This window comes from Balaenoptera acutorostrata, chromosome 11, assembly GCF_949987535.1.
Source record: "Balaenoptera acutorostrata chromosome 11, mBalAcu1.1, whole genome shotgun sequence".
NCBI lineage: Eukaryota > Metazoa > Chordata > Mammalia > Artiodactyla > Balaenopteridae > Balaenoptera > Balaenoptera acutorostrata.
In genome coordinates, this window is record NC_080074.1 from 16,270,106 (window position 1) to 16,285,070 (window position 14,965).

General features: G+C 42.4%; 1 protein-coding gene across 3 annotated transcripts in view; it reads right to left on the minus strand.

Annotated features, from left to right (window-relative positions):
* RFX4 (regulatory factor X4) overlaps positions 1 to 14,965 on the minus strand; it is a 167,041-nt gene that overhangs the window by 24,470 nt on the left and 127,606 nt on the right. For all 3 annotated transcript variants that reach the window (XM_007165734.2, XM_007165733.2, XM_057556340.1), the window contains exons 12-13: positions 12,217 to 12,311; positions 11,681 to 11,798 (exon numbers count right to left, since the gene is read on the minus strand). In XM_007165734.2, coding sequence (XP_007165796.1) covers positions 11,681 to 11,798; positions 12,217 to 12,311 — 213 coding nt within the window. The remainder of the gene's footprint in view (positions 1 to 11,680; positions 11,799 to 12,216; positions 12,312 to 14,965) is intronic.

The window sequence follows — 14,965 nt, forward strand, 5'->3', positions numbered from 1 at the left end:
CTGAGCCTGCGCGTCTGGAGCCTGTGCTCCGCAGCAAGAGAGGCCGCGACTGTGAGAGGCCCGCGCACCGCGATGAAGAGTGGCCCCCGCTTGCCACAACTGGAGAAAGCCCTCGCACAGAAACGAAGACCCAACACAGCCAAATATAAATAATAAATAAATAAATAAACTTCTAAAAAAAAAAAAAAAAAGATTTTTCCCATGTGCCAGTCTTTGTGCTCAAAGTATTATATTCTCTAATTTAATATCTACCACCACCTTGTAAGGCAGGTGCTCTTACTCCTGTTTTACAAAGTCAAGTACTTGTGCAAGATGACACAGTACATTACTTCAAAACCATCTTTTTTTAAAAAAAAATATTTATTTATTTATTTATTTATTTGGCTGTTCCGGTTGCAGCCTGTGGGATCTTCGTTGTGGCATGCGGGATCTTTAGTTGTGGCAGGCAAACTCTTAGTCAAGGCATGTGGGATCTAGTTGCCTGACCAGGGATTGAACCTGGGCCCCCTGCATTGGGAGTGCAGTCTTAGCCACTGGACCACCAGGGGAGTCCCCCAAACCATCTTTTCTTGCATGTCATGCTGCCACCGTGGACAGTGGAAGATCCACATATGGAAGGGGCCTTCATGTCTGCTGTCATGAAGACCTCACGGATGCCAGCATCAGAGAGGCCAAGCCTTCATCTCTAGTCCCATGTTTCCACCTCTCAAAGGGACATCTCCACATGGACATCCTGCTGTCCCATGAAGTGTCCAAAACGTCTCACTGACTATTTACAAGCTGCCCTCCTCTTCCTATTTCCCTCGAGTTTGCTTTTTTAGAAGCCTTATGAGACTCTGGCATTATTTATTATCTTGTGATCCTAGCATCACCATCAACACCACTATTATTGTCATCAACATCATTGTCAACGCACCTCCCATTTACTGAATGCTTACTGTGTGCCAAGAACTCTGCTAAGCACTTAACACAGGTCTCATCCTTTCACCAAACTGTGAGATAGGTGGTATTATCCTCTTACACACAAGGAAATGAGTCTCTCCATTGGAATTAAGTAGGGATCGGCCTCAGTTTGCTCTGGCTCCAAAAATCTGTTCCCATTTCCCCTACAGATCATCTGGTCCAGTCTCCTCACAGCACAGATGGGGAAAATAAAGGACATGGTCCCTAGAAGGGCCATTTGAGTTGGGCTCTATGCCTTTTCAGGTCTCAGAAATAAGGTGATGAGGGCCAGTTGGGGGCTTTTGGATGACTCCTCTTTGGTGGAATTTATTAATTTTCTCCTTTTTAGTTGCACCTGGCTTCTTTGCACGCACGTGCACACGTGCACACACACACACACTTCATTTCAGATAGATTGATTCTTTTGCTCCAGAAATGTTACAGAAGAAAATCCCTGGCTTAACTCTGAGGCCACTGGATGCCCTGCAGGTCATGCACATCTACACCAATACCCCCTCTCTCCGGAGCCTGCCGCCACCTATGATCCTTGTGCCCACAGAGCTCCATGCCCACATCCCCTGTCCTGCACTTTCTTGACATTTTTCCTCCATCTCCAGGGTGCTGTGTCTGTTTTTTGACCCCACTTGGAATTCAGCAAGGTTCAGGGTTTTTTTGAGTCATTGTGAAATGCAGACTTCCAAGACTAAACTTTCCATCTCCTTCCCCAAAATGAGTCCTGTGAACCGCTGAGGAGGTACAGCACTGTGGGTAACTGCCTGGGGCTGGATCAAACTGCCCAGGTTGAGCTCCAGCTCTGCCACTTAGTAACTGGGACCTTGGATGAGCTGCTCCTCGAAAATGTTAAAAATAAAACCAGCCATTTACTGAGCCCTTGCTCCGCGGCCGCCACGGGGTTAACTGCTGCAGATTTATTATTGCATTTCATCCTCATCACAACCATCTGAGATGAGCGATACCCTCCTTCTGCAAAGGAGGAAACTGAGACTTAGAGGAGGAAAGTAACTGTCCAATGTCACACAATTATTAAGTGGCAGACATGGGATTTGAATCCAAGACTGTCTGATTCTGAAGTTGTTCTTCAATCGTGCAATACGGCTCTCTAAAAGGGAAACAGTCAAACCTATTTTACAGAAGTACCATAATGAGGAAAATTATATACTAGATGCTTAATAAATAGTAACTAAGGTCCCTTTTGCTATTAATATTCTAACACCCTGTGATGTGACTGCTTTGTTCATAGAGTCAAAGAAGTCAAAAGATAGCATCAAATACCTAAAAGGAAAAGGTCTCCAAAATGAAGAAGTATTTGCTGAGATGTGGCTCTAAGTCAATAAGGATAGAAAGAGAGGAAGACACTATGAAACCGAATTAGAATGGAAAACCCTAGATAATAAAAATGGATTTAGTAGTTTTAGCACAGGCAGGCACCTTGGATCATCTATACAGCACCCCTGTCTAACAGATAAAGAAACAAGATCTGAGGTGAAGACACTTGCCTAAGACCACACTGTTAGAAAACATCAGAGCTGGGTTTGGAGGCCAGTACTCCAGGGAAAGTGTTGATTTGGGGTTTCAAGCTCTCTTCCTAATGACTCTGATCAGTTACCCAATTGGTCTGATAATTTTCAATCATCTTTCAAACAAGGAGAGTTTGTAGGGCTACTGCTGCTTGCTTATTACTATTGTGCAAAGTGCTCTGAGTACAAAGGAAACTTAAAGCTCAGTCACTGACTCCACAAAAGCTACAGTGTCCTTAGCAAAAATCAATCCTTAAGATTATTAGGTAACAAACAGTTCAGTGCCAGGGTACACAAAGACTGATGAGAGGGAGAGGGAGAGGAGAAGGAGGCAGGGGAGGGAGAGAGGGAGAGGAAAAGAGAAACAGCACAGACAGACAGGAGAGAGGCAATTATAGCTAACATTCCTGCTTTATTTCTTCCCTTAGCACTTAACACCATCTGCTATACTATATACTGAACTTATTTATCTTTATCACGTGCCTCCCTACACTAGATTGTAAGCTCCATAAATGCAGGGATTTTTATCTGGTTTTTTTTCCCCCACTGTTCTATACCCTGTGTCTAGAACAGTGCCAGGCACAGTAGAGGCTCAATGGTTATTTGTTGGATGAATGAATCAAATGAGCAAGCACTGACCACTTACCATATGCTCTGTGCTAAGCCCTTTTAATTTTCCAACAACACTATGAAGGGTTTTTTTTAAAATTTATTTATTTATATTTTGGCTGCATTGGGTCTTTGTTGCTGCACACGGGCTTTCTCTAGTTGGGGCGACCGGGGGCTACTCTTCGTTGCGGTGCGCAGGCTTCTCATTGCGGTGGCTTCTCTTGTTGTGGAGCACGGGCTCTAGGCGCGTGGGCTTCAGTAGTGGTGGCACACAGGCTCAGTAGTTGTGGCTCGCGGGCTCTAGAGCGCAGGCTCAGGAGTTGTGGCTTGCGGGCTTAGTTGCTCCGCAGCATGTGGGATCTTCCTGAACCAGGGCTCGAACCCATGTCCCCTGCATTGGCAGGCAGATTCTTAACCACTGCGCCACCAGGGAAGTCCCAAGGAGGTATTATTATCTTCAGTTAACACATGGGGGAAATGAAGTCTCAGAGGATTTTAAACCACTTGCCTAAAGTTACAGAGCTATTGAGCATCAGAGCCTGTTATGGAAAAAGGTACTAGGATAGAGACAAAAGGAGATTGTTTTTGTTATATGGGAACATGGTTAATGGCATCTTATAAAATCAAAGCATTTCTTTTTTCTTATGAAAAATTTCAAACATATAGAAAAGTATAAAGAATTTTAAGGGAATTCCCTGGTGGTCAGGGGTTAGGACTCTGTGCTTCCAATGCAGGGGGCAGGGGTTTGATCCCTGGTTGGGGAACTAAGATCCCACGTGCTGCACAGCATGGCCAAAAAAAAAAAATGAATTTTAAAATGAACACCAGTGTACTCAACACCAAGCTTTATAATATTTTAACATTTTACCATATTTGAATCATATTTTTAAATTGAAGATAAAAATGAACCCCCTGTGTTCCCTTCCTTAATCCTACTTCTCTGCTTCCTGTGCTCATGCCCTGATGTAATCACTGCCTCGAATCTGGTATTTATTGTTTACATGCATTTCTATACTGTTACTACATATATTTATATATCCATAAAAACACATGATATTGTTTTTTATTTTCAAACTTGATAGAAATGGTACCATACTTTACAGAGTATTCTACAACCTGCACTTGATACTTTGGGTGTTTTTAGATCTATCCACACTGACACGTGTAGGTCTTGTTTAATGGCCATTGTGTGACTATACCACGATTTATTTGTCCATTCTCCTGTCGATGGAATTTAGGTTATTTACATTTTTCACTATTGGAAACTGGCTCTAATGAATATTTTTTGTACCTGTTGCCTAGGTACAAAAAATACCGGGGTCTAGGACCAGAGGTGGAATCACTGGGTCCAAGAGCACCTGCATCTTAAGTCTTAACGAGATAGTGCCAAATTGCTCACCAAAATCTTCTACATCCTTACTGGTAGTGTAGGAAATACAGTATTTGCCATCTGAAGGGTATGAAATGTTATTGTCTTTATAAGTTGCAGTACCCTAATTACTAGAAAGGTCCACCTCTTTTCATATGATATTGCCCATTTGAATTTCCTCTTCTGTGAACTGTCTATTCATATTCTTTGCCCATTTTTCTACTGGGGTATTTGTCTTTTAAAAATGTATTTAGAGGGATTTATCATATATTCTGGATATTAATACTTTGTTCGTTATATGCATTGCAAAATATCCTCCCCCTTTCTGTGGCTTTTTGTTTTTTTGGCCACGCCATGCGACTTGTGGGATCTTAGTTCCCTGACCAGGAATCGAACCCAGGCCCTCGGCAGTGAAAGTGTGGAGTCCTAACCACTGGACATCCAGGGAATTCCCTCTGTGGCTTTTATCTTTTTTTTTTTTTTTTTTTTAATTTTATTTATTTATTTATTTATTTATTTTTGGCTGTGCTGGGTCTTCGGTTCGTGCGAGGGCTTTCTCTAGTTGCGGCAAGTGGGGGCCACTCTTCATCGCGGTGCGGGGACCGCTCTTCATCGCGGTGCGCGGGCCTTTCACTATCGCGGCCCCTCCCGTTGCGGGGCACAGGCTCCAGACGCGCAGGCTCAGCAGCTGTGGCTCACGGGCCCAGCTGCTCCGTGGCATGTGGGATCTTCCCAGACCAGGGCTCGAACCCGTGTCTCCTGCATTAGCAGGCAGATTCTCAACCACTGCGCCACCAGGGAAGCCCTGTGGCTTTTATCTTTTAATTTCATCTATGTTGTGCTTATTAAACAGAAGTTTAAAATCTGAGTGCAGTCAACTTTGCCAATATTTTCCTTATGATTTATCCTTTTTGGTACTTTTTTAAAGAAATAATTTCCTATTCCAAAGTCATAAACTTATCATCCATATTTTCTTCTAAAAGGTTTTAAGGTTTTTTTTTTTTTTCATTTAGATGTTTCTTTTCAGAAGGGGAAAATTGTTTCTAGGGAAGGGGTCTAATTTTATTTTATTTATCCTAAAATGCGTGTCCCAGAACCTTTGTCCACTGATTTTTAATGCCATATCTCTGTCACACAGATCATCTGTACAATCCTCTTGTTGAGACAGAAAGGCAAGAATTTGATGAGGTAAAGACAAGTTTCATGTCAGTCTGTCTTGGGCATCTCTGCTGTTTCACTACTCTTTGTCTAGCACTGTTAGATGACCATATCACCTTACTCCTTAATAAACCTGAATATCAGGTAAGCAAGTCCCTATACCTGTTCTTCATTACTTTCAAAATGCCTTTACTATTCTCAGCCTTTTGCTTTTCTATATGAATTTTAACATCAGATTTTCAAAATCAAAGGAAGAAAAAGTTAAGAACCAGATGGAAATTCCAATTGATTTATATATTTGAAGGGCATATCCTTTTCCAGATATGAACAGGGTATATTTCAGTAAAATTTTTAAATGTTTTTCCTTGAAGGTCTTAAAATAATTTTTGTCAGAATTTTTTTATGGGCACATTTCTGTTGCTATTGTGAATGGGATATATAGACATAGATACATAGATACATAGAGATAGATATTTTCTAGTTAATGGTAAGAATGTCAATGATTTTTAAAAAACTGAATTCAGTAACCTGCCTGAATTCTTATTTGTTCTATTAGTTTGTAGATTCTCTTTTTCTTGTCAGCCATCATGACACATCTATAAATAAAGACAATTTTGTGTTTTCCTTTCCAATTCTTATATTTCATTTCCTTTTCTTATTGCATTGGCTAGGACCTCCAGTACGTATCTATCAGAAACAGCATTAGAAGGCATTTGTGTCTTATTCATGACGGGAATGGGAAAACTTCTAAAGTTTCACCATTTAGTATATTGTTTTCTGCAGATTTTTGAATGCTCTTTAACATATTAAATAAATTCCCTTCTATTCCTAGTTTGCCAAGAGTTCTTAAAAATTATACTTGAAAGCTGAACTGTATCAAATACATTTTTTCCTTTGTATCTATAGAGATGATCATATGATTTTTCTTTTAATTTGTTAATGCAGTATGTTAATTAGTAATTTTCTGACTTTGAATCATACTTGAATTCTTGGCATAGGCCTCATTAACCATGATTTAAAAAAAATTTGCCCTGGATTTGATCTGCTAGTATTTTATTTAGAATGTTTTCCTCTATATTTATGTGTGGTTGAGTCATAATTTTCTTTTCCTCTACAGCTCTTCCAAGATTTTGCAACTGAGATTATATTAGCTTCATAAAATTAATTGTACAGCTTTCCTTCTTTTGTTTTCGTGTTCATTTTCATAAACTAAGGATTTTATGCTTCTTAAAAGTTTAGTAAAAGTTGCAATTTATGCCTGATGTTTTTTGAGGGAAGAGACCTTTTCATTTACTGTGGTTATTATTTGATCTTATTTCTAGCATCCTGTTTCATATTTTGAGTTTACGATCCTTTTTCTAAGCTTCTTTTATCTTCTCAATTCTTGCCATTTAAATTTTCACATTTTTCCATTTTTCTTTGGTAACTTATGATTCTATTCTTTCAGTGATGATCATATATCCAAACATCTATTAAATCCAAACTATAAATTTTTTTCAACAAAGTCTACATTTATTTAGTATTTCAAAACAAAGACCTTAGCATGCATTAACTATTCCTTAAAGATTCTCTCCCCACTACCCTGTGTTTTATTGTTCCCTGGAATTTGGTTTTACCTTTTTGAAACACACACAAATTAGTTTTTAAATTACAACCAAAAGTTAATTAAATTTGCTTATATATTTTAAAATTTCTCTCATCTTAAAACAGGGCTCCCAAATTCTTTGACACTCCTTCCTGGGGAAATTGTGGGGGGGTGTCTACGCACTTCCTTCAATCTTGGTAGGTTTGTGACTGCTTTGATCAACAGAGTAAGGGGGAATGAAACTTTCACTTCTGAGGTTGGGTCATAAAGGCAATGCAGCTCCCCCCTCGGCACACTCACTCATGGGGCCTAAGCTTCCATGTGAGAGGTTCAACTGGTCAGGGGCCACTGTGTTGTGAGGAAATTGAGCCACATGGAGAGGCCACTTGAACACACTCCAATCGGCAGTCCTAGTGTTCAAGTCATCCCAGCTCAGGCACAAGACACGTGAGGGAAGAAGCTTCCAGAGGATGCCAGCCTCCAGCTGTCGATGAGCTCCAGCTTTTGAGTCTTCCCCTCTGAGGTCCCAGACATCATAGAACAGAGACAAGCCATCCCCGCTGGACCCTGTCCAAATTCCTGACCCGTAGAATCTGTGAGCATAATACTGTTTTAAACCACTACACTTCTGTTAGACAACTAGAGTAACTAGAATATTATTGTTTCTTGTATCCCAGACCTTAGCTATGGTTTTATTTTTCTTCTTACTGAAATCCATCCTTTAATTTTTTTTTATGTGAAGTTCTATGGAGGCCATATAGTTCTCTTAGTTTTTGTATAACTGAATATGTCTTTGCTTTGCCCTCACTCTTGAATAATGGTTGACAGTTCTTTGTTCTCAGCACTTAAAAGATATTATTCCATTGTCTTCTGGCATCTCTTATTACTCATGATAGTCTAATTATTGTTCTTTTCTCTCATAGCTTAAAAATTTTTTTACTCTCTCAATATGGTTTTAGAAAAACCACCTATGAGGGGTAAACAAATTTGTCTAGCCTTTTTGTGCCATGCATCTGAGCCCAGGATATTTGTCTTAATTGCGGTAATTGAAAAAGCATGGGTTTTGTGGTCATGCAGATCTGATTTTGAAACAGAGCTCTGCCACTTGCCATATTGATTTTGGGCAAGAAAATTCTCCAACTCAGTAAAAAGGTACCTATTATTATCTGCCTTGCAGAGTTGATGTGAGAATTAAATGGTTCTGTGTGCTTCCTACACATTTGTTATAAAGAGTAGCATTATCCTGCCTTTGCTTCATGTTCTATCACGGCTTCCTTGTCTGTTATATTGAGGGCAGTAATAGTGGACCTCATAAGTTGTTGTGAGAATTAAATGAGAAAGTGCCTAATGTTATGTCTAGTGTACACTAGGCCCTGAATAAATGTTACTTTGCTTTTCTTATTACTATTCAGCTGAAGAAAGTTAGAAGAGGCCTTGGCAGTGTGGCTCTAGCATGGGATAGATCCCCGGGGGAGCTCAGCTCAGTTTGCTGTGCGTCCTGGGCAAGCCCCCTCTCCTCTCTGGGTCTCTGCTTCTTCTCCCGAATACAGGGAAAGCAATTCCTGCCTCCTGGTGCTTGGAGGGGGCCTGAGAGACATTTTGAATGTCAAGATTCTGCAATTTAGCAGGTTCTGGGTAAGAGAGCCAGGCCAGGACATCTAAACATTGAGAAGCAGTCTGGAGGCTCCGTCCGTCATGGCCACTTGGCCTGGGAGTTGCTCCCATGTGGCCTCCCCGGCCCTGCCCGAGTGGGTGAGCTTTGATGCTAGGCCAGAAAACAAGTGTGTAAAAAGGTGAAAACCTGGGAAATGATATGTAGCCCTGCCCCCTTAGCCGTCAAACCCGAGGCAGCCTTTCACAGCATTTCCTGCTGAAGCACTTCCAGGAACTATTGCTGCCTTCCGGATGTTCCTAACAGTGAAACAGGGGCATGCGGTAAAAACCCATAGTGAAAGGTAAAGGCACCTGCACTGACTTGGGATCCAGGTATCCTACGAACTAAAATCAGAGCAGTCAACTGAAAATATGTTATTGTTGCTTTTTTTAAATAGAACCTCTAATTTCCTCAGCCCTATTAGAATGAAAAGTTCATTGCCTGCTACCCTACCTTTGCTGACTAATTTTGCTAGAAAGTGCTGCTTGCAGCAAAGAAAGAAAGTCTGGCTACTTTAGTTCACCGCATAGGCTCTTTCAGTGAAAAGGAATTAGGGAGAAAAGAGTGAAAAGGAATTAAGGAGAAGAAAGGAGTCAACTACCTTTGAAAGAGGCTGTTCTGGGAAGAGGTGATAGAGTCCCCCGCGGGATCACTGTGATATTCCACACGATCATTGTGACGGTCAGCCTGCTACTCGGACATACAAACCCCGCACCATTCACAGCTACCAGGACCGTGTGGGCACCATTCACAGCTACCAGGATCGTGTGGGAGTTATAAGATATATAGAGCTGGCCCTGTGGTTGGGGGAGGGGCCAGGGAACAGAGGGCTCTTTTTCCTAATTAGCTGTTTTTATACAGGGAACACATGACCCAAACACAACCACCAACTGTGTCTTTGACATATACAGGCAGAACGGGGGAGCTGGGCTTTTGTCTGCCGCAAATTCTTTCAACTTGTCTGTCACCCCAAGCTGTAAAACTCAACAATGAGTCGGATGAGCAGGACCATTTCAGATAGTTTGCTAAATGGACTTGGAGACAGGTATTATTTCCATCTGTTCAGGGTTGAAAAATACTGTAAAAGTGAAATTGCGTTAATATCTTTTTCCTTTCCTTTTCTAAAAGATTTGTGACCATTTTTGCCATTTGCCTGAGTTTCCAGTGTATCCTAGAATGTGTGTGGTTCAAAAAGAAATAAACACATTTTAAGGAATAATATTTCTTAGTAATAAATTCAACCTATTCTAATTGTTCTACTGTCCATAACAGTAGTGACCGTTAACTTAGTACATACAAATGGATTTCAAAGACTATTACAACATAGACTACTTTCCCTGTCTAATGAAGGGTGTTTGATAATACACAGTCAGTATAAGAATCAGCAAATTGAAGAATAAGATATAAAACAAGAAAAGGGTGCTTGCTTTGTGGATGTATATATACTTATTTGTGTGGTATCGTTCTTCTTTGATTCTGAAGCAATGAAAAAAATCTCGAATATTTTTCACCCATCAGCTTAACTGAAAGCAGTTATGCACAAATGATTTTCCCAGAGCCAGAGGTAACATGTGCTAACACTAACTAAGCTGAACTGGAAGTCATCAAAATGCCATGCCTGATGGCACTGCCCAGGTAGCAGTCACCAGAGCACTTCCATATACAGCTCAAAGAGAATTTCCATCTGTAGCCATGGTGCAGGCAGGTTCAGAGAACTTCCCAATGCTGAGATTAAAGAAATCCACAACAAAACGCTTCTCCAATTGGGTAAACACAGTCTTTCATGGACAGAGCTGTTTAGAAAAAATAGTGCCTTCTTTGTTTCACCACATATTCACTGCATTGTATAGCACAACTGGGAAATAGTGACAAGACCATAAAAAGCTAGATGGAAAAGTGTCAAATTAAACCCAGAGCAAAACCCAGAGCTGATTGGCTTAATTGGAGATAATGAGAAGCAAAACCACATCTCTACTTGCAAAGTAAAACAGAGAACTGAAGCAATTACCCAGAAAATTCACCAACAGCCCTTTGCCGAAATGCCTAGAAAACTGAGGCCAAAGTGTTTTGAGATTTCAAATGTCTGGATAATGCCTTAAAGTTCCACCTCACTTTACTAATGATGACCTGACTCAATGCGTATGCCATTCTTTCCAATGAAAAATGGCATTCACCCCAAGTCGGTGATTAGGTTCCTGCCCGCAGAGACTACTGTAAGCACCTCCGGTCAGAGATTTCAAGTCCCGTTACACTGGAAAACAGGAGACAAGGACTTGGGGTAGGGATGTCTCCTGGAGGTGATGAAAACCCAAGGGGTCAGTAAAACAAAAGGGAAAATGAATGCAAAAGTCCTTTACTAGGGATCAGACTGGGGCACGTTATCAAAGAAAACTTTACCCACCACTGGCCTGTCAATCAAGCCATTTGCAAATGTTTGAACTCAGAGGCTTCTTCATGTACCCAGTCTTGGCAAATCCACACTATGAAATTTGGCAAAATAGACCGGTGGAAGCAGCCATGACTGGGGACTTCCAGAAAAAGGGAGCACAGCCACTGCTATTTACTCCTCTTTAAACTCAAATAATGTTATCTGTGTGCAAGCCTCTCATTTTCAGATATGTATACTTCTCCTTTAGCATGCAATGCCATCTTTCTCCCTGAAAGTCCTAACAATATCGTGTCCCCCCAGAACAGAGAATGTTTCCGGGTGATGTCCTTGTGGTCTCAGAGACAGCAAGACCATGCCTGACTCCAGAGAGATGGCCTTGGTACATGGAGCTCGGAGAAGAAGTGTTTGGATGTGGGGACGGCTGGGGTGGCCTTACCGAAGCTGGGGGCACTGTGCAAGGTCATGTCCCGGATCACCCTTGTGCCAAAACAGGACCACATCAAGAGGAACTGCTGGGCCACCTTCTTCAGGGACCCTTGCCTCTTGGCAGCCACCTACAAGAGAGTGAACGGCTGTATGAGTGGTTGATTTGACCTTCATTTATTACTGTCTCTTATTAAAATGACAGGAAGGCTTCGGGTCTCTAAGTTCAATGTTATAGACTTTTTATTTTTAACAGCAAAAATACACTTTAAGAAATGAAATCTTATGTCGAGACTCAACACGTACAACCGCTAAGAGAGATGCTGACCTGGCTGAACCAGGGGAGGGAGACTCAGAGTCCTGCCCCGTGACGCACCCCTCCCCACCTCCTGAGGGGGGCCCAGGGCTCTCCTTGTATCCCTAGGGCTCCAAGGCTGCCGAGGAAACACTCAGCTAGCTCAGTGTGGGGCTCTGTATTACCCAAGCGCCATCAAGGCGAGTGATGGGCTGCCATACCCGGGCCTGCACCTTCCGCTTCAGCTTACCAACCTTCACAACACACCGGTCCACCATGGTGTCCAGCCACTCGATGTAGGACTCGATGGGAGACTGCTCCTCCAGGAGATGGTCGAACTCCTGATACACTGTCAAACAGAGGAGACCCCACACACCATGCAGTTGTGTTTAAACACACACAGGTGTTCAAAGAGCAAAGGAATACAACTGAATAAAATAAAAAACTCCGAAGTCTTAGCAGGGCATTCAAGGATTTAGAGAATACACCCCAACTTACCTTTCCAGGCTCATCTTCCTTGCCTGTGAACACTTTAAGCCCTGGCCACCCCGGGTTACTTGCCATTCCTGCTTTTCTCAGGCAGTTCCCTCTGCGTAGACTGTTTAGTCTGTCATGAAACAGCTGAAATGATCCTCCGATGAAACCCTATTTACCCTCCCATGCCCCTTGCCGGCAGAACTGATCACTCTCCCTCTGTACTTTCACAGCACTTTACTATTTGCATTCTACCTTCACTATATCACTAAGAACACTGTTATAGTTAGGCGTGTGCATGGGTGTGTCCCCCTGCCACTTCTTTGCCTGATAGCTGTATTAGCTGGCACATTACCCGTGATATAGCTCTTATCCAGTACGCACTTGCTTGCATGACAGGGAGATGCGCTGCTGCCCTCTTGCTCTCTGCCCCATGGTAAGGCACATTTGACCATTCAAATGTTTCTGAACCACAACCATATTGGACAAGCAGCCTAACCAGCCTCTCAGTGCTTGACACGTAGTAGATGCTTAATAAACATCTGTGTAAACTAAACAATCACTGTGCCCTCAAGTTTCCATATTGGTCAAAGGAGGATCATCATATCACTTTACAGCCTGTCTTCAGGTACAAGTCAAATAATTGAATATAGAAGGACTCTGTAATCAGTGAAGCACTGCAGAAAGTAGAAACATTGCTGTGGTGATCTCCAATCCGAAACATCTCTTCTTATTACATTTCTTTGTGTTTTTGTATGTGAAGCTCAATAAACCAAACCACAATTCAGGATTCACATGTTCCTACAGTTTTCATTTGTCTGAGCAGCTTTTGTTGTCCCATTTTCCAGGACTGGCCAATCTGCTCTATTTTACTTAATTGATATCTGCTGCAAGAGGTCAGCTTCCAGGACCCGAAATCATATACTTTAGAATGAGAAAGGACTTTAAAAAACCCATTTAGTTCATCTGTCTCATTTTATGGATGAGGAAGCTATGTCTTAGAGATCAGATGACCCCCTCAGAGTCAGAGGGTGAGGTGGTGGCAGAGCAGGAACTGGAACCCAGTCTCTGACTTTCTCTCTGGTGTTCCTTCACTCTTCACGGCACTGTCTGTGCGTCTGAACCGCTGTGCTTCAATCTGTGATGATAATGATCGAGATGGCAATCAAAGTGCTAATAACTGCCAACATTTACTGAGTGCTTGCCGCATGCCAGGCACTCTCCTAAAATGTTTTCTACGGACACACTCTGACCTTAGACTACCCCTAGAATGTGAATGTCATGAGGCCAGGACCTAGAACAGTGCCTGGTACATAGTAGTTGCTCAAATGTTTGTTGGAAGGATGAACGGCCCACGGAGGTAGGTACTATTATTACCCACCCCACCCCAGCCTTTTGACAAATGAGGCAAAAGAGGCACACAGAGATGAGTGACTTTCACAGCTGGTTAATGGCAGAGGCAAGTTTCAAACACAGCCTGATTCAAGTGCTTGCCTCTCAACCTCTTCTCTACACTAGCTCTACACTGTGTACCATGTATGTGGCACACATTGTCCCATTTAATCCTTTTGCATTATCCCCATTTTACAGATTTGGAAGCCAAGGCCACAGCGCACCAGAGCCAGGGTTTGAATCAAGGTCTGTTGGGCATCCCAACCGCATGTTCTTACCACAGCACCACTTAAGACTCATTCTAATCATCATGCTCAAGTCCCAATGTGTACTTTTTAATTTAAGGTAAGCCAGGCATCCCCAGCCAGCATCTACATCATGGATGTGATGGTAACCCCCTAAAGCAAGAATCTGCAGACTTGTCAATTGGTTGTAAGGAAAGGAGGGTGCAGCACACAGTTGCCCCTAGTCCTATTCAAACTGACCTTTGGTCCAGCTCATGGTGTTCAGGGACTTACTTCCCAGCTGTCTGGAAGGAGCAAGGATGACACCCGTGTGCCAGGCCATCTGCCTTCAGGCTTCCTCAGTCCCCCTCATCCTGGCACTGCATCACATAGTATGTCCTCTTTGGTAAAACACAACCATTTGGAAATTACTTGTTCAACTTCTGATTTGTCATTAGCTCTAAGCTCCACGTGGGAAGGGCAGTGTCCATCTTATTCACTGCTCTTTGCTCAGCGTCTAACACAGTGCTAGACCCAGGACAGGCATTCACTAAGTACCAGGTGGGTTGCACTGAACCTCATTATGACTCCCTTCCTCTAGAAGAATACGATCACAGATTTAAAGGACAACATTCTGTCCCCAGCCTAAGAAAGCTAGAAGAGAAAGCCCCAAAAGGTTCTTTCTTGGAGAAGCAGCAGTGACCTTCGTGCTGCTCCAGCAAAGGCTCAGAGCCTGGTCCCTAAAACAAGCAATGGTGATTGTATTTTTCCTTATGAGTCTGGGTCACATTTTCTTCCCCCCATGAAAGGTGCTGAGGGGAGAAGAGAGCTGAGTCTAATGCTGCTAGAAGTGGTTAGCAGAACCAGGAAGTTGGATCATTCCGGGATTCCACCCATCTATTTGGTCCTCCAC